The sequence below is a fragment of the Dromiciops gliroides genome, chromosome 3, assembly GCF_019393635.1.
Source record: "Dromiciops gliroides isolate mDroGli1 chromosome 3, mDroGli1.pri, whole genome shotgun sequence".
Lineage (NCBI taxonomy): Eukaryota > Metazoa > Chordata > Mammalia > Microbiotheria > Microbiotheriidae > Dromiciops > Dromiciops gliroides.
Genome location: NC_057863.1, coordinates 667995430 through 668014206, shown reverse-complemented (window position 1 = coordinate 668014206; position 18777 = coordinate 667995430). Strand labels below are relative to the sequence as shown.

The following is an 18777-nucleotide window of genomic DNA, read 5'->3' as shown; positions in this document are numbered from 1 at the left end:
CCCTGTGGCCACCCACAGTATTGCAATACAACTTGGGAAACTGAGTTACTGAGTCATGTAATTCTTTTGGGATGACTCGCAATCAATCTGATCACCCTAATTCCATCACATCAAGAGTGTCCCTGTGTTTTTCATTCTTAGGCTTAGCTTCTGGCTATTAACATTCATCAGTCAGGGTTCCTACAACCTGCCTCTTTATGTTTTTGTTGTAGATGGTGATTAATGGGAGCAATTAATAGGAGCCAGACCTCCAGGTACCAAGAACCTAGGCCCTGAATTTGATGAGGGACCAAATCCTATGTTATCTATTAATCCCTTTCAGAACTGAGGTCTGCAAGTTATAGCCCCTCTTATAGCTCAGATCTAAATTAGAGTTTGGGACTTAGGATCGCCTGTTCACCCCTTTTTGCCTCCTCCATCACTCTTCCCCCTAGAACCTGGATTTTTGGAGGGTGAAGAGGGAAAGAGGGGACCCTCCCAGGGGATGGATTCCAGTGGCTGAATCAGGTAACAGCCACACCCCTGGACTTAGAGGGAGATGTGAAGGTTTGTATAAGTAGATAGAGAAAGGTTATAACATGAGCTGTAACGTATGCCCTGAAACCCAGGTGTCCTGGCCTCAGCTCCCCCTTAGGATCCAGCTGTCTTCCTTTGAGAGAACTTCTCTGAGGGAAGAAAAACAAGACAGAAGGAAACGCTCCCTCAGTGTGAGGACTGGGGTATGGAAGGTCAGGAGTGGGGATGGGCCAAGGGGGTGAATGTTTTCAGTTTGGAGGAGAGTTAAGGAGGCCTGACTGGGAGACTCAGGAAGAAGAAAGGATGGGCAGATCCTTGTGAGGAAGAAGAGGGGTGTAGCAGGGGGAGGGTCAGGAGCTTCTGCTGAGGAGGGGTGGAGTCCCAGAGCAGGTAAGGGGGTGGGGGAGGAGCAGTGGGGGAGGAGAGGCCTCAGAACTGAACACCCAGGCAGGGGGAGGCCTTGGGGGAATTCTGTCCCTGGGGTGAAGTTTAGAAGCCTGGGAGGTGGGAAGGGGAGGAGAGAGGTCACTCTAGGAGCTGGAGAGCTGGTCAGGGGGTTCTCTTGGGATTAGGAGACCTTACCCATTGCAGCCTGGCTGGGGGCAGAAGCCCTTTGACCTGGGATCTCTCTGCCTTCATTTTAAGCTGAGATGTCTCTGCCTTCTTCCCTCAGAGGGGAGATCTCTCTGCCTTCCCTGGACCTGAGATCTCTCTGCGTTCTGGGAGCCAGGTCTGCATGTGCAGGCGCCAGGTAGGTCTGACCAAGGGTCCCCCCCACTTCCTGCTGCTGCTGCCCTTTCCATTGGCCAAATCTTCCCCCTCTGTTGTTGTCTGTTGTTTGTCCTTCCCTGTCAAAGAGGATCATGACAGATGTCATGACTTGCAGTGAATTGAATTTAAGTGTGTGAGAATACTGTCAGGGGGCCCCTGCCGAGTTAGCATGAGGGACCCCCTGCTGAGTGATCATGTGACCACCCTCAACCAATCATCTTGAAGCAGTGGGCAAGGCAGTTGGTTTGGTCAGTTGGTGGTGGGAACCTCGTGAGAGGTGGAGCTCTGATCGCTCCTGGAGGGTAAGTCAGGGTTTCCCTCTTCTTTCAGAGACACTTCTTCTCTCTTTGTTGGTGTGGAAAAACATGCCTCCCCCCCCCAAAAGCTGATTGAAGTTGTCTGGGGAACACTTCATGTCTGGGAGGTGGATTTCAGCTGGGAGAAGGGTCACCTGGGGGAGGAGTTTGGAGGGCTGTCCCTTTGACTATACTGCATTCCGATTGGCTGGCTTTGGCACGAAGACCGTAACTGAAGAAAAAGGGAGGGGCCAGCAGATTGTGACAAAAGGCTCCCAAGTCCTTTTCCATTTCCATTAGGGAGTTGGCCCATTGGCACACGAATGTATAAATAAAGACCTTTGACGCTTCTCCAACACTGAGCCCCAGACATTCTAAATGGGGTTTCTCACAACTGTGGTGCCCAACGTGGGGCTAGTTTTATGAAATTATGATTTGAAAGGAATCCTTTGCCAGGTCTCCAAGTCCAATTCTCCCCAACAAGGACATCGGGCTGAGCTCTTATCAGGCAGTGGCCGAGAACTGGGCATGGAAGCGTAGATGGTTCCCATTAAGGGAAGTGACTCGCACAGTTACTGGAAAAGTCTCAAATGCAGATGGATTAAGTGAGCTCACACACACACACACACACACACACAAATGGGAGAGGGTGGCTGAATAAGGATGGTAATGCTGGGCCATTTGAGTCAGTGGGCAAAGGGTATTGAAGGACCATGTAAGTCTATGTGCATAGAACTCCATGGAAAGAAAGGGGCTATTGAGTGAATTCTTTTTGGGGGTGGTCTTGGCAGTTTGGGGAAACTGAGACAAACCCCAGATGTCTATAATGCTGGGCCATTTGAATCGGTGGGTGACGGAGGGGAAAGGGGATTATAGAGAATCCCTGAACCCCATGTGGCCTCGTGGGACCTCTGGGAGATGAGCCCCTCCCAGTGGGTGGTAAGGAAAAGGAGTGGAACCCTGTTGGTGCTGACAGTGAAAAAGGAAGGAGGTAAAGTATTTTGGGGTGAAGGAGTTTGAGTTGGGGGGGAAATGCTGTGTGTTCTGCCCTCCCCCCCTCTTTTGAATGGCAGTTTCTGCTATGGGGGAGGGGAAGGACTTCGAGAATGTCTGCATCTTGTCTTGTGTGCATGAATGTGTGGAATTGTGTTATGTGTTCAAGTCTTTGTAAAATATGTACTAAATGGGTAGGAAGTCAGGCTCACTGACTTAGAGCCCAGGTGTGGAATGTGAGTGACTAGTGGGATACTTTTTTTTGTTTCGTTTGTTTGTTTGTTTGTTTTTTTTAGTGAGGCAATTGGGGTTAAGTGACTTGCCCAGGGCCACACAGCTAGTAAGTGTTAAGTGTCTGAGGCCAGATTTGAACCCAGGTACTCCTGACTCCAGGGCCAGTGCTCTATCCACTGTGCCACCTAGCTGCCCCTTGGGATACTTTTGATATATGTATTTTGTGGTGGAATGGCTTAGGAACAGAAGGGAAAATATGGGATGCTTGGGGTGGCTGGTTCTTGGGGGAATTGGTACTAGAATGAAATTGAGGTTCTATGGGATGTCAGGTGTAGTTAAAATTTATCATTGGAATGTTCCATGAGAATCAATTTAATTAATTGTGGTAGTAGTTTTCCATGAAAGAGACAGGGACAGAGAAGGCAAGACAGGGAAAGAAAAGAAAGGGACAGAGAGAGCAGGAAAAACACACAGTGAGATGGATTGTAGGGAAAGGAAATTTGTGTATGGAGCAATGTAGTTAAAAAGGAAGAGTCTGGGAAAGAAAAGTCTTGTTGGCGAATGGAGGGCATGATCCAGGTGAACAAGTAGAGTGGGGAGACCTTGGACTCAAAGAGGGGAGGCTGGGGCTGCTGCTGCTGAGGCTGGAGCAGGCTGTGAGTGAGAAATGGCTCGCTGGCTGGAGAAAAGTGTGGAAAGGCCCCAAAGGGAAAAGGCAGTAGACTGAGGGTGAGGTAGGCTGAAGACCACCCAAAGGAGAGGCAGACAGCTGACCTTTTCAAGGAAGGAAAGGCTGAATGTGGGAAGATTAACTGGAGTCTGCTGAGAAGTGCCAAGGGAAACCCAGCTGTTTGTTGGTAAATCCGGTGTAGGGCAAAAGCAATTTGTGGCTGGAGAAAAGTTAGCCTGACATAAATGGGTACGAAGGGGAAATAGGTTAGAGTTTAGCAGTTCCTCCTTCCCTTTTCTTCATAGACAGAGTTTAAGGGAATCGGTATGGAGGCAGATTTTAGGATGTGGGGTCTGAAGTGTATCGTTAGTACTGTTCCTGCTGTCCAGCATTCAGCTGGAGTCTTCGCCTTTGGGCTGCAAGCCTTGGGATTGAGGGACTGCCATGGGGAGGAAGGAAAAACCATGAGCTTGTTAGGCTATGTGTCTTTTGCAGGGGTATTGTGTGAATTTATGAATGAAAACTTACCTCCCAGGGTTGTGAGGATAGAGCAAAATGTTATGGAGGTTTAGTATAGGGGTTCTTTAAAGAATTACACCCTCTTGCATACACATCCAGTTGAAGTGAAATAATGTTTTGTTTGGAGGGAAAGCCAGGAGAGAGGTCCTTGAATTTCTTCTCATGAGGAGAGAGCATGGTGCAGAGGCATGGCTCTCTGGGATGCCTTTCTCCCTGAGTAGGAGATGAGCAAGCATTTTTTTTTTTTGTGGGTGGTGGTGGTCTGGTGGGGTCATCATCTGACTGTGAAGGGTTCCCTTGTTGGGGGAGGGCTATCCCCTACTCCCTCTCCACCTCACACCACAGGGACAGCAGTCACACCTGATCTTGTCTTCCCCTGGGAGTGGGGGAGACTAGAGTGAAGGGTGGTGGTCCTGGAGTTATTCAGTGTCTCCTTCTGTGTGTCTGTCCTTTGGTTTGGTTTCTTGGGGAGGGGGTTCTTCTGATTTGCCCTAGGGAACTTCTGGAGTAAGCTAGGCCCATTAAAACAAAAGGTTTTACTTGATCCTTTTAAACCTTGGGAGGGGAGAGTTTGCTTGGGGAAGGTGGGGGACAGGTCCATGGGTCCATCAAGAGTCTGGCATTAACAAAGATTGGTTAGCCCCAGGCAATTCATTTGCCTGGGAAAGGGGAGTGGGGATCAGTGTCTTTTCTTAGAGAAGAGAAAGGTATGTGTATATAACACTTGTGGGACTTAGGAGGCTCATTCTATTTGAGAGTTAATTTGTTGCAAAGAAATTAATGCTAGGGCATCCAAACTGCTACACTAAGCTGTGAAAGGGGATCTTGCTGTTTTAATCTGAACTTATTGGTATATTAAGAAAACTTTGTTGTTTGGTTTGCAACTTTTGTGAGAAATCATTTTTTAAAAATGTTTGCGAATTCCATTTTAAATCCTGAGAACCTGTACAGCATATTTGGTTTCTAGATACAGCAGGTTAATATTTTAGTTAGGGCTTTTCCTATTAGTCTTAGTTCCTTTGATATTTCTGCCCTGGAGATAAAGACATCTTTTAGACTGCCCCAAGGAAAGTGGTTCCAGAGACCTGACAGCTACATCTGAGATCCATGATGAAATTGCGAACTGAATGGACGCTGGGGTGTGATGTGTGTTACTAAAACCACCAATAGGATGTTAGCAGAGGAATGAGGCGGGGCCCAATGGTCAAAAACAAAGAGGAGGGGTTGTGAGAAAAATATGGGCCCCCCTCAAAAGCTGATTGAAGTTGTCTGGGGAATGTCTGGGAGGTGAATTTCAGCTGGAAGAAGGGTGATGTGGGGGAGTTTAGAGGGCTGCCCCTTTGACTATACTGCATTTCAATTGGGAAGTGTTTGGCACCAGTGTCTTGGTGAGAAGAGTTTTCTGCTAATTACTCAGCCAGTGTACTTAAGCCCTTCAGGTCTCTAGTTATTGAACCACCAGGGGCAGTATTTTGGGGGATAAAGGTATGACATTGGGATCCCAGCATGACACACACTCCCCCTTTTTCTTGGATCTCAGATGTCCCATATAACTGTCTGGTTTCTGGAACTACTCTTCTTGGGGCACTCTGGAAGATGTCTTGTCTCCAGGGTACCTCTTCGGTAGATTTACTTCTCAGGTTTCAAATTGCATGTAGAGACTCCTCAGATGTCCCTATTAAAATCTCAATACAATACAGAGCTCAATACAAATTGGTACAGTCTCTCAAATTCTATGCTACCAATAACTATTCAATTTCATAAAAGCTACCTCAAATCTTGTGGTTCTGATTTTACTAACAGTAAGAGGAATATCAAAATCAAGTTCTCATAGCTTACCTGAACCTTAAAGAATTTATTGTTTACAGCTTTATCTAATTCTTTCTTTAACAAACATTATTAACAACAGGATTGTTACACACTTCCTTGACACCTGCAGGCTATAACTTAAATGTTTCAAAATACCACAGAAAGTAGAACTCTTAAGTCTTTCCAAATTACATACACACACACACACACACACACACACACACACACACACACACACACACATTCGACATTATTTCTTTAAAAATTCTTTCTCAATTGTTTAAGATCAAATCCTCACATAAAACATAGGTTACAGAATACCTTTATAAGAAGATGACCACAAATGAACTTACATAAAAGTTACCAAGTTAACTTCCATTGTAGTAAAAGACTTAGGATGACACTTAAGCAATTAATTCCAAAACAGTGCATGTCAAATAAATGGTCCATAATAAACCATGTTTGTATTATAGGACATGCTCTACAGACAGATGCCCTCCTCTAAGAAAACTGGTTGCATTAAAATTCTTTTCTTAAGATGTTACTGATTCAGTATTAAAATGCATAACTAATAACAGACAGATGACAATGCTAAATGCTTATACATTCTAGTTGTTTAGAATCTGAGAGGGACTAGAATTTCTAAGCCAGATAGCTTGAATCTTATACATGCATCTCACCCAGATATTACAGTATTAACCTAGGGATGAAGAGTCATTATTGTGTTCATGCTAATCAAGTGACATGATTATAAGAATTTGCCATAAAAGAAGAGAAGCAATACTCTCAGGGAATAACATTTCCCCAAACTCCATATGTCCACTCCAGGCAGAAGTTCTGTAGGAAGTCAATGTAGTGTGCCAGACTTAACATCAGCCAGGTGGGAGAGTTTATATTCTTTATGTAATATTTGGGGAAACTGAGTCAGGAGATGCCTACCTCAGCCTTTGCCAAAAGGTCAGTCTCCCAGCCTTTCCCAAGAGAACTCCACCTGCAGTGCACACATGTAGAAACCCCACAGGGTTGCTGGCATCATGGGTTCTTGATGGTCATAACTGGAGTCAGCCTCAGAATAAGAGTCCCATAATGTCTTAAATAGAAAGTTCCAATAATCAGCACTAAAAGTGAACTCACTTCTCAAGGATAACATACCCTCTGTAGCAAGCATTAACTATGCTTGTACCCATGTTAAATTTATGCTTTTCATCCCTGAGTTAACACTACACAAATGAATCTGCCTTGAGATGCTCAATAAGTGGTTGGAATGAGTGTAAACAACCCCAAATTGCAGACTAGGAGGTGTCCCACTCAACCGTAGAGGGCAGGGCCCTCAGAATTCCTTTAAATCTTTGAGATGGCTCAGCTACTCTACATGTGTTCCTACACATGTTCTAATTCCAAATATCAATCATAGGTAGGTAGACTCCTATTTCCTATTAAGGTGATATAATTCATAAGTTATTTATACATATCAAATTGAGGCACTAATTTAACTATTGCTTAATACCAATAAATTCAGATCAAAACAGTAAGATCTTTCTCATAGTTCAGTGCAGTAATTTAGTTGCTCTAGTATTAATTTAATAACCAATTGATTCAATATTGCAATAACAAACTTCCACTTTATCCTGATAGAAATTGCTTTTTCACCACAGCATATACAATTGTTTACCATATTATACACTATAAGAAAATCTAGAAACATAAAACCTTAAAGGATTAGGAATTTTTAAAACTTGAAACAAAACCCATCAATTACCAATCAGGTGTTCTCAATTCAGTTGCATGTTTGTTTGGTTTTTTGTTTTTGTTTTTTGGGGGTTTTTTATGGGCCTAGCATACCCCAGAAGTTCCCTGGGGCAAATCAAAAGAACCTCCCCTTGAGAAACCAAACCAAAGGACCAGACACACCCAAAGAGACAAGCAGCACCTTATCTGACTGAGTTAACTGCAGGACCACTACCCTGCACTCCAGCCTCCCCCACCCCTTGGGGAGACAAGACCAGGTGTGGCTGTCGCCCCAGTGGCAAGAGGGGGAGAGAGATGGCTTGAGAGATCTAGAGCCATCCCTCACCCAACCTCCCCCAGCCACCACCAGTGGGAGATGGTCCTCCCCCAACAAGGGAACTCTTCACAATCAGATGATGACCCCACCACCACCATCTGTCCTCCACAAAAGTATCTGCCTGTCTCCTGCTCAGGGAGAAAGGTGTCCCAGAGAGTCACACCTCTGTGCCACGCTCTCTCCCCATGAGAAGTCCAAGGACTTCTCTCCTGGCTTCCCCTCCCCAGCCCCCAAATAAACCATTATTTCACTCCAATTGGATTTATGTGCAAGAGGGTGTGATTCTTCAAAGAGAAATTCCTAAGAACCCCTATACTAAACCCCCACCAATTTTCCCCATAACATTGTTGCTCTATACTTCACATAGAAAATCACTTTACAATCAGGTGATCCTCACAACCCTGGGAGGTAAGCTCTATTACAGAATAGTATACTGAGACAGAACTTTTCTTTGGGTCTCATGGTTTTATAACACCAAATCTTTTTATTGTTAAGTTCTAATTTACCATAATTATCCTTATAGAAGAGCATGAATTCAGACCATGTTATTTCTTTTAGGGCAGATTTTGGTTTAAATAAAATTAACTGTGGATTTATCATTTATAAATTCATATAATACCTTTGTGAAAGATACATAGTGGCGATTGATTCCCCTGCTATGTAAAAAAAAAAATTTGTTTCCTCCTTTTTCTAAAGAGCTAAGACCTCTATCCCATACATTTGAAATTTATCAGGTAACAAGTTAAAGTTAAAGAATGTGGGTGAAAACTGAGAGGGTATAGCTTCTTTTCAATTTGGATAGCACAAGGAGATATTTCAGGTTCCATATAATAAGCACATTAACCAATAACCAATCTTTGCCATAGCCAATACTTATATAACATTAGATTTAAAAGATGGCTAGACATGATTAAGTAGGTGGTTATTTAACCTTACTATCTGAAAACTGAAGACAGAGTTTGAAGGCTGGCTTAAGATAGTATGGACCAATGGGTAGGGGCTGATTTTTTTTCTTTTTCTAACTTTTAAATATTTTCCTTGTAATTTCTAGCTCTTAACAAGAAGCAAATAACTGTACTTTACTGAGCATCTGGTTAGACCTTAAAGTCACTACACAGAAAACCTTTATTACACTCAATTAAATTAAAAACCCACAAAGAATTTAAAGAATCCTCATTCTGGGGCAGCAGGGTGGTACAGTGGATAGAGCACTGGCCCTGGATTCAGGAGGACCTGAGTTCAAATCTGGCCTCAGACACTTGACATTTACTAGCTGTGTGACCCTAGGCAAATCACTTAACCCCAATTGCCTCACCCCCTCCCCCCCAAAAAAAGAAAAAAAGAATCCTCATTTGAACAATATCTCTAATACAATGAACTATTAACTGTTAGGCCCTTTTCTTTTACATGTTACAAGTACAAATTTCCTGATAGAGTATCATAATAATAAAAAATTTCACTTAAAATGAGACCAGAATTGATTCAATTACTCCTGAATCCATTTTCCAAATGATATCCTATAGAACCTCAATTGATAATTTCATCTCAGTATTAATTCACCCAAGAACCATTTATTTCAAGCCTTTCATATTTTAACAGATTTTACTTGACTTTAGTTTGTATGAATCCCCAAATTTCTTAACTAGATGGCCCAATTGAATTCTCTGACCATTTTGGATGATGTCCTTTCTTGCTAACACAAACTCTTCCTTTGTTGGTGAGCCTGTCAGCTTAAAAAAAATAGCAAAACTACCTTTCTGTAGTCACTGAAATGACCCTTTTCTTTTTTTTTCTCTTTCCTTTCTTTCTAGTTGAAAAAATTTTAAATCAGTATTTCAATGCCACATTCAGCTTTCTAAGTAGTTTTCAAGATAATTCTAGAGTGGCAAATTCTTTCTGCCGCTCCCCTACTTCCTTAACCTAACCACAACATGGGCTTCTAAATTCCAAGCACGTTTTCTTTTTTTGTTTCTTTTGTTGTTGTTGTTGTTGTTTTCATTTTATTATTTTCCAGTTACATATTACATATAAGGATAGTTTTCAACATTTGTTTACACTGGATTTTTAATTCCAAATTTTTCTTTTCTCCACCCCACTTCCCTCCCTCCAAACTTACATTTTCACCAGAAACTTGAGACAATCTCACACATTTACACAAAGACAAGACAATATAGATGTATGTGAAACAGTCCCATATAATTTTTTTTTCAACCCAATTTAGACTGGTCAAAGGAGCTCCAATAGGCTAATTAGGTTTGTCATTATATTTAGTCAATTCTAATAATTTTTTTTTGTGGGGCAATGAGGGTTAAGTGACTTGTCCAAGGTCACACAGCTAGTAAGTGTCAAGTGTCTGAGGCCGGATTTGAACTCAGGTCCTCCTGAATCCAGGGCCAGTGCTTTATCTACTGAACCACCTAACTGCCCCCAATTCTAATAATTTTTAAACAATTTTGTGCACATCCAAAAATATGTTTAAAAAATCAAAATCTGAGGCACTAGATGCCCACCAGATCCCTCCCCTCCCCCCCATAGCAGATACTTCCACACAAAAAGAGGTGGGGGGGAGGCTTTAGAACACATGGCATCCTCCATTTTGATTTTAGCCCCCTGTAACTATTTTGGAAATTAAAAAGAATCCACCAGAACCAAATTCAAAACTTATTCATCCCAAAATATTTTATCCCATTTTAATCACTTTTGGATTCTTCCCAGATAATTGCAGGTAAGCACTTAAAGGACAGAACACATTTTTTTTTCCTTTCAGTTTTCTCACTGTCAGTGCAAACAGGGTTCAATTTCTTTCTGCTTGCTTAATTTGTTCCTTAAAAGGGCTATCTTTTTAGGGATTTTTGAGAGGCCACATTTACTCAGTTCCTTCAACACCACCGTCCTTGGTGACTTTTCTAAATTGGGAGAATTCCATATAATCTAGATATCCCAGCCTACAGACTCGAACTGCTTGGCTATAATAAAAGACTTCAGAAATATAACTGTTTAGATTCTGCCCTCTGTACCTCTCTGAGAGGATCTATAACTGCCCCCTGAAGGGGTTTCTAAATTCACCAGTCATCATCTAAGGTCCCTTTGCCTAATCCTACCATCCTGCCTTGTGTGTCCCCATCTATTGCACCAATAGCAAAATCTAGGGAGTTGATGGCGATTCTCAACTGCCTGACATGGCTACTTCATGGTTTCCTGTAATGAAGCTAAAATACTCTGTCCCTGTCTTCCCTCTCCTTTCTTTCCTAAATATCTGTTGCTACTTCTTTAATTCTGTCTCTACTCAGGGCATTCCTGAAATCTGATTTTCTCTACAAACAAGCGGGGGAAGAAAGTCTATGTTTGCACGTTTCTCTTATTTTCATGGAGTTTATGTTCCTGAGTCTCTAGATCGCCAAAGGCCTCTACTTCCTGCTTCTCCTGTGGGTTTTTCCTTCCCCAGCCGCCTTCTCACAGGAGGAAAAGGTTTTGAGACAATTTGAGGCTGTAATTTCATAAGATTGTGTTAATGCTTCATTTTGTGCATTTTCTGTTTCTACTTTGTTTTAGTGAGGCCAATTTTGAGTTACAATACGGGGACTAAAATACCAAACTCCACTGTATGATACAGGGGTCTCTCCTACAAAGGATACTCACAGCATGGGATTCATATCAGCTACCAATTCAGCTAGGCATCAGAAAAAGAAAGCTTATCAAACTGTGTTTTAGGTGGCAGAAAGAGTATTTTAATTTATTAGAGGACCAGTGGCCAAAGTCTGGATCTTTCCCCAAACATTGAGAGATTTGAAATTCATCCTGTACCTTAAGTGCCCCAAAGAGTTAACTTCTTGGGCACTCTGGAGTGGAGCCAGCAAGAAGCTCACACAGGAGGAGATGCCAGCTTCTCCCTCCATTTCCTCTACTCAAATCACAGAAGAAAATTTGCTTTTAAAGGAGACAGAAAAGCCCCAAAACCCAGATGACATCCCAAGAATCATCAGAGAAAAGACTTCCAAAGACCTTAATGGGCATTTTCCTGTTTTCCTTTTCCTATTGCATAAACTATGTGTAATATCCACCTCCTAAAGGGGTGCCACCTAGTTGTCCCCAGAAACCCATGTTTTCTTAATGAAGCACAGGGGGGTTTGTGAGAAAATATTGGGTTTTGGGGGCAGCTAGGTGGCACAGTGGATAAAGCACCAGCCCTGGATTCAGGAGGACCTGAGTTCAAATCCAGCCTCAGACACTTGACACTAGCTGTGTGACCCTGGGCAAGTCACTTAACCCTCATTGCCCTGCAAAAAAAAAGAAAAAGAAAATAATGGGTTTTGGGACACCCAGAGGCCCCCACTTGAGGGAATAATATTAAGATTGATTGGATTGACTTTGATTAAGTCACTTAAAGTTAACTCAGTTAAAACCACACCTGCCGGGGGGCAGCTAGATGGCACAGTGGTTAAAGCACCGGCCCTGGATTCAGGAGTACCTGAGTTCAAATCCGGCCTCAGACACTTAACACTTACTAGCTGTGTGACCTTGGGCAAGTCACTTAACCCCCATTGCCCCGCAAAAACAAAACAAAACAAAACAAAAAAAAAAACACCTATCTGAAAGCCTTGCCCTCAGAGTGTGTGTTCTCTAAACTCTGACCTCAGCACAGTCTGCTCATGGAACACCCTCAAGTCCAGTAAACCAGTAGATCTGAAGGATGCTAGCCCATTAGCTTGGAGTTGGATGGAAGGGCCGGCTCTCCTTCAGAGCAGGGGGTGGGTAGTGAGGCTGTCAGATGGGCTCATGGTGGGGGACTTGGAGGAAGAAGGAGGCCGGGCTGAGCCCTGTCTCTCCTCTAGGCTAGATAGGCCTTCTTAACTATCTGAGCCAAGTGATCTCTCTTGTCTAATATCTAATATGCTCTAATAAATGCTTAATGCCCCAAACTGGTGCTAAAGCTTCTAATTTATAAGTAGCAAAATATTAGAAACCCCACCTAATTTTCCCTAAATTTGGGACAGAAATAAGGCAACCACATATTTTTTTTTTTATTTTGGGGGCAATGAGGGTTAAGTGACTTGCCCAGGGTCACACAGCTAGTAAGTATTAAGTGTCTGAGGCTGGATTTGAACTCAGGTCCTCCTGAATCCAGGGCCGGTGTTTTATCCACTGCACCACCTAACTGCCCAACTACATATATCTTTAAATGCCACATGTCACAGCTGCCTGACATACATATCTCACCCCTAATATCAGATGAAGGTATAGCTCTGGGTCTGGGGTCAATGAGGCTCTGCCAGGTCTCTTCCCATCTGGGATCCCAAGCGCCTTCTTCCTCCTGGGTCACTGCAGGAGGAGGGGGGAGGGGCATGAGGGCACAAGGAAGGAATTAGAGAGGGGGGCAAGTCCCCTTCCTGTTCAGACCAAGTTCACTTCCAAGCCTGACCCTCTCTGCTGCCCTCTTGTTATGGTTAGAGTCTCTCCCCAGCAGGCAGGACCTTTGTAAGTGCTCAGAGACTTCAAGCTCTGCAATTCTGGGTTGGCCAGGGTCCACCCTAGGAAGAAAAGGCAAAGACAATGTCTCCTTCACTCTGAGATCCTTCTCCCTCCATAGGTAAGCTTGCAGACAACTAAAGCCTATTCCAAGGAGAGAGCCTGGAGCCAGAGGGAATGGCCCTGGGGACCCAGAGACCCCCATCCCAGGTGAGTGCAGTCCATCCACAGAGCTGACCAGCCTCAGCTAACGTGGAATCCAGCAGAGCCCAGGAAGCTTTATCCTGTTAGACACAGGTTGTCCTGTGCCGTGCTGTCAGCAGAGCAGACATGGTCCCCCTGGATCTGCTCATTTCCTTCTGCCTCGGACCACCCCTGTCTTCCCTGGTCTCTCTGAATCATCCCTCTCTTTTGTTATTCTGAGGTCAAGTCAACAAGCATTTAGACAGCAGCTCCTGTGCCAAGCACTGTGCCAACAACTGGGGATGCAAAGGAAGGTTTAAACAGTAACAGGCCCTGCCCTCAAGGGGCTCACTGTCTGCTTGGGAGATAACATGGCAGCAGCTGGGTGCACACAAGGTGTCTCTACTGTGAGAAAATAATGGGGGTTGGGGACTCAGACCCCCCCCACACACACCCAGGAACTTCTAACTAAAGGAAGTTAAGTTACTAAAGACCACCTTCAAGTCATGTTAATCAATGGACTTGAATGCTACCAGTCAATTAGCTTGGAGTGGGGTGTAGGGACCTCCTCTCTTCCCAACCCACAAGGAGCTCCACATACTGGGACATGGGGAAGCCAGTCATTGGTCCCAAAGTAGCGCACCCAGGGAAGAAATGGGGAGATGTGTGAGCTGACCCTCTCCTTCTGTGGAGGTTTGGAGTACGTGATCTCCCCCCATGGTGAGGAAGTGAGAATGAGGGAGGATGGAGAATGAGAAAGATGGGGAAGAGCGTCTGATAAGAACAAGTTAGGGATTTAATTGATTTAAGGAGGGGTTGGATAGAGTAATGGGTTTAATAGATTAATTATCAATCTATATAATGGTGGCCTTCCTACAAGATTGTTCATAATTTTTGTGAAGAATCATGGCACTGGATTCCCCCTGAAAAGGGAAATTGGTAATTTTGTGGGCAAGCTAAAAAAAATGGTAAAAGACTCTTCCTTAATTGGTCCAATTTTCAATAATAGCAATAAAGGAAACGATGTGAAATATAGGTTACAAATAGGACATAAATGACTAATTTTTGGCGGGGTTTTTTGTGGGTCAAGGAGGGTTACGTGATTTGCCTAGGATCACACAACTAGTAAGTGTCAAGTGTCTGAGGCCGGATTTGAACTCGGGTCCTCCTGAATCCAGGGCTGGTGCTTTATCCATTGTGCCACAGTTACATATTTTGAGGAAAAAATTAAAATGGCAAAAAAGTGAATATATGTTTATCTGTGTGAAAAAGAATTGCTGCACACAATGATCCCAGGACAATCCCAAAGGACTAAGGATAAAGCATGCTCTCCACCTCCCAAGAAACTGACTGAATCCTATTGATTGAGCACAGACTGAAGCATGCTGTTTTTCACTTGCATTTTCTTTCTATTCATGTTTTCTTATACAAAATGACTAATACTTTAATGGTTTGCATGATTGCACATGTAGAAACTCTATCTGATGGCTTGCTGCCTCAGGGAGGGAGGGAGGGAGGCAAGGGGTGGGGGCGAAGAATTTGGAACTCAGGACTTTAAATAAAGATGCTAACCAGCATGAAACAATTAAATAACTAGACATACAGAAATTGAAAATTTTAGGTTGAATAAATAAATATATTATTTTAATAAGGATTATTTAACAAGAAATAAAAAGAACTGCTCCAAAATAACAGAACCTCAAAGAGTAGATCATACCATTCTGATTGAAATGGAAGAGCAGCAAAAACCAGGTGCATTGGCCAAATTCAGGTTCTCCAAGTAGCCCGCTGGAGAGATAGATGACCCCTCCCAAGTATCAGAGGATTTGCAGATGGAGCTGCTCTCTTGTGTGTTACTCATCAGTCTGCTTCTCAGCTGTCTGTCTTGACTCTTCATCCCAAATGTTCTAAAGCTTTAAGGGTATGTTGAGATAATTTGTTTTTCCTAAATAAATTTCTGTGTCTTATGGATTAGCTCCATCTCCAAATCCAGTCAATAAAAAATTATTTTTAATGGATGAATGAATTCTCCTTTCCCCATCATAATTATTCTTATTTCTATATAAATAAATAAATGAAAGAATAGATTCCATTGCCTTCTGAAAGCAATCATAAAGCAAAGATGTTTTTGGCTATGACTGATCATACTCTGTGTTACCCCACACCCTCAATATTGCAATAGATAACTTTTCTTCACCATTTTGGAAACAGTCCCATAACTCTCTCTTCAGCACAGATTGCAAGATATGTGTATGTGATATATATAGATAGATAGATAGATAGATGGATATATAGATATAGATATAGATATAGATATAGATATAGATATATATGGGCAATGAAGGTTAAGTGACTTATTCAAGGTCACACAGCTAGTAAGTGGCAAGTTCTGAGGCCAGATTTGAACCCAGGTACTCCTGAATTCTGGGCCAGTGCTCTATCCACTGTGCCACCTAGCTGCCCCGTAAACAATATTTCTTGAGAATCCCCTTCATAAGGACCTGAGTTCAAATCCAGCCTCAGACACTTGAAACTTACTAGCTGTGTGATCCTGGGCAAGTCACTTAACCTTCATTGCCCTGTAAAAAAAAAGCGGGGGGGGGGGGAATCCCCTTCATAATTAGGTAGAACTTTATTTCAGCCTTTTAGGAAATTAACTAGGGTTTTTTTCTTTGCTCTCTTCTCAGTGATGACTAGTAATGTTTTTCACCCCAAAGTACACAGTACTTGATAATTTCTCACAAACATTTTAGAAAATTTCTTAACATGCCCCATCTGACATGTAACATCCCTTCCAGTGAGGAGGAATTTCACATCACCTTGCTTTCTTCTCCATAGACTCTCATACCTCACTCATAGAGCACATACCTTCTCTCTGAGTCTATGGGGAGAAGCATTTCACAGTAAGACATTTCTCCAACTTTAATTATTCCAAAATGATTCTCACTTCAATACAAACTGTTTTTCTCAATATTTCATTGGGCTCTTCTTGGATATGGTCTCAAGTGCTGTCTCTGACCCTCCCCAAGATTAGAGGAGTTGGGGGAAAATCCCTTCTGGGCTGCAGTTTCTTCCTCTCAGTTGATGAGGGTTGGACTGGATGAATTCTGCAGTCTTTTTCAGCTCTAAATCATGTGACCTTTGGTGGTTTAGGAGTTGGTGACATTCAAGGATGTGGCTGTGGATTTCACCCCAGAGGAGTGGGGCCTCTTGGACCATTCTCAGAAAGAGCTGCACAAGGAGGTCATGCTGGAGAATGCCCAGAACCTGCTTTCTGTAGGTAAGGACCTTTTCCTCTGGTGACCCTCAGCTACTAGCATGGTAGCTCATTGCTCCTGATCCTGCCATAAATAGTGAGTTTATCCTGATTCTTCCTTCTTTGTTCCCTCAAATTCCAGTCCAGATGTTGGGAAAGGAAGACAATGGAATAAGCATTCATAATGGAATAAGCAGTCTTGCTGCACATCAGAGAATCCACACAAGAGTGAAACCTTATGGATGTAATCATTGTGGAAAGACTTTCACATTGCGTTCCAATCTTGCTAAGCATAGGAGAATCCACACTGGAGAGAAACCTTATGAATGTAGTCAGTGTGGAAAGGCTTTTGCACATAAGTCCAGTCTTGTTTCACATCAGAGAATCCACACTGGAGAGAAACCTTATGAATGTAAACAGTGTGGAAAGGCTTTCACACAGAATTCCAATCTTGCTGTACATCAGAGAATCCACACTGGAGAGAAACTTTATGAATGTAATCTGTGTGGAAAGACTTTCACACAGAGCTCCCATCTTGCTGCACATCAGAGAATCCACACTGGAGAGAAACTTTATGAATGTAATCAGTGTGGAAAGGCTTTCACAAGGAGCTCTAGTCTTGCTGCACATCAGAGAATCCACACTGGAGAGAAACCTTATGCATGTTATCTGTGTGGAAAGGCTTTCACACAGAGCTTTAATCTTGCTGCACATCAGAGAATCCACACTGGAGAGAAACTTTATGAATGTAATCAGTGTGGAAAAACTTTCACACAGAGCTCCCATCTTGCTGCACATCAGAGAATACACACTGGAGAGAAACCTTATGGATGTAATCAGTGTGGAAAGGCTTTCACAAGGAGCTCCAGTCTTGCTGCACATCAGAGAATCCACACTGGAGAGAAACCTTATGGATGTAATCACTGTGGAAAGACTTTCACATTGAGTTCTGGTCTTGCTAAGCATAAGAGAATCCACACTGGAGAGAATCCTTATGAATGTAATCAGTGTGCAAAGGCTTTCACTCACAGCTCCAGTCTTGTTTCACATCAGAGAATCCACACTGGAGAGAAACCTTATGAATGTAAACAGTGTGGAAAGGCTTTCACACAGGGCTCTAATCTTGCTGCACATCAGAGAATCCACACTGGAGAGAAACTGTATGAATGTAATCAGTGTGGAAAGACTTTCATACAGAACTGCAGTCTTGTTTCACATCAGAGAACTCACACTGGAGAGAAACCTTATGAATGTAAACAGTGTGGAAAGGCTTTCACACAGAGGTCCAGTCTTGGTTCACATCAGAGAATCCACACTGGAGAGAAACCTTATGAATGTAAACAGTGTGGAAAGGCTTTCACACAGAGGTCCAGTCTTACTGTACATCAGAGAATCCACACTGGAGAGAAACTTTATGAATGTATTCAGTGTGGAAAGACTTTCACACAGAGCTCCCATCTTGCTGCACATCAGAGAATCCACACTGGAGAGAAAACTTATGTATGTAATCAGTGTGGAAAGGCTTTTACAAGGGGCTCCAGTATTGCTACACATCAGAGAATCCACACTGGAGAGAAACCTTATGGATGTAATCAGTGTGGAAAGAAGTTTAGATACAGCTCCAGACTTGCTGCACATCAGGGAATCCACACTGCAAAGAAACATTAGGAGTATAATCAATGTGATAAGACCTTCAGGCCAGAATCTTCTCTTATTTCTCATCTGAGAATTATAAAGAATTAATTGTTATTTGAGGTTTTTATGACCCCATCTTTTGCCTAGAATTAAAAAAAAAATCCTCGGCGCACGCACTGGCCTCTGGGGCTCTGCAAACCATACGATGCTCCACCCACTGGTTGTAGCCATTGCCATGGTGCTGGCACCTCACGTCATCACCACTTGCCAACACCTACATGGACCTGGCAAAATTATAATGATTGGAAGCCTAATGAGGGCAGTCATGTGACTGTCAGAGTGGCCAGCCAATTGGCTGGGGGCT

General features: G+C 43.0%; 1 protein-coding gene across 1 annotated transcript; it reads left to right on the top strand.

Annotated features, from left to right (window-relative positions):
- Positions 1 to 215: 215 nt before the first annotated feature.
- Positions 216 to 18554, top strand: LOC122749592 (zinc finger protein 420-like). Its single transcript, XM_043996029.1, has 5 exons — positions 216 to 254; positions 1190 to 1267; positions 13461 to 13549; positions 16676 to 16802; positions 16921 to 18554. Exons 3-5 carry the CDS (start codon positions 13517 to 13519, stop codon positions 18444 to 18446), a joined length of 1686 nt encoding a protein of 561 aa, XP_043851964.1. The 5' UTR covers positions 216 to 254; positions 1190 to 1267; positions 13461 to 13516; the 3' UTR covers positions 18447 to 18554.
- Positions 18555 to 18777: the final 223 nt, after the last annotated feature.

Coding starts and splice junctions, on each gene's coding strand:
- LOC122749592 (XM_043996029.1), top strand. CDS start 13,517: ATGGCCCTGGGGACCCAGAGACCCCCATCCCAG. Junction 13,550..16,675: donor CCCAGAGACCCCCATCCCAG/GTGAGTGCAGTC, acceptor TTGGTGGTTTAG/GAGTTGGTGACATTCAAGGA. Junction 16,803..16,920: donor CCAGAACCTGCTTTCTGTAG/GTAAGGACCTTT, acceptor CTCAAATTCCAG/TCCAGATGTTGGGAAAGGAA.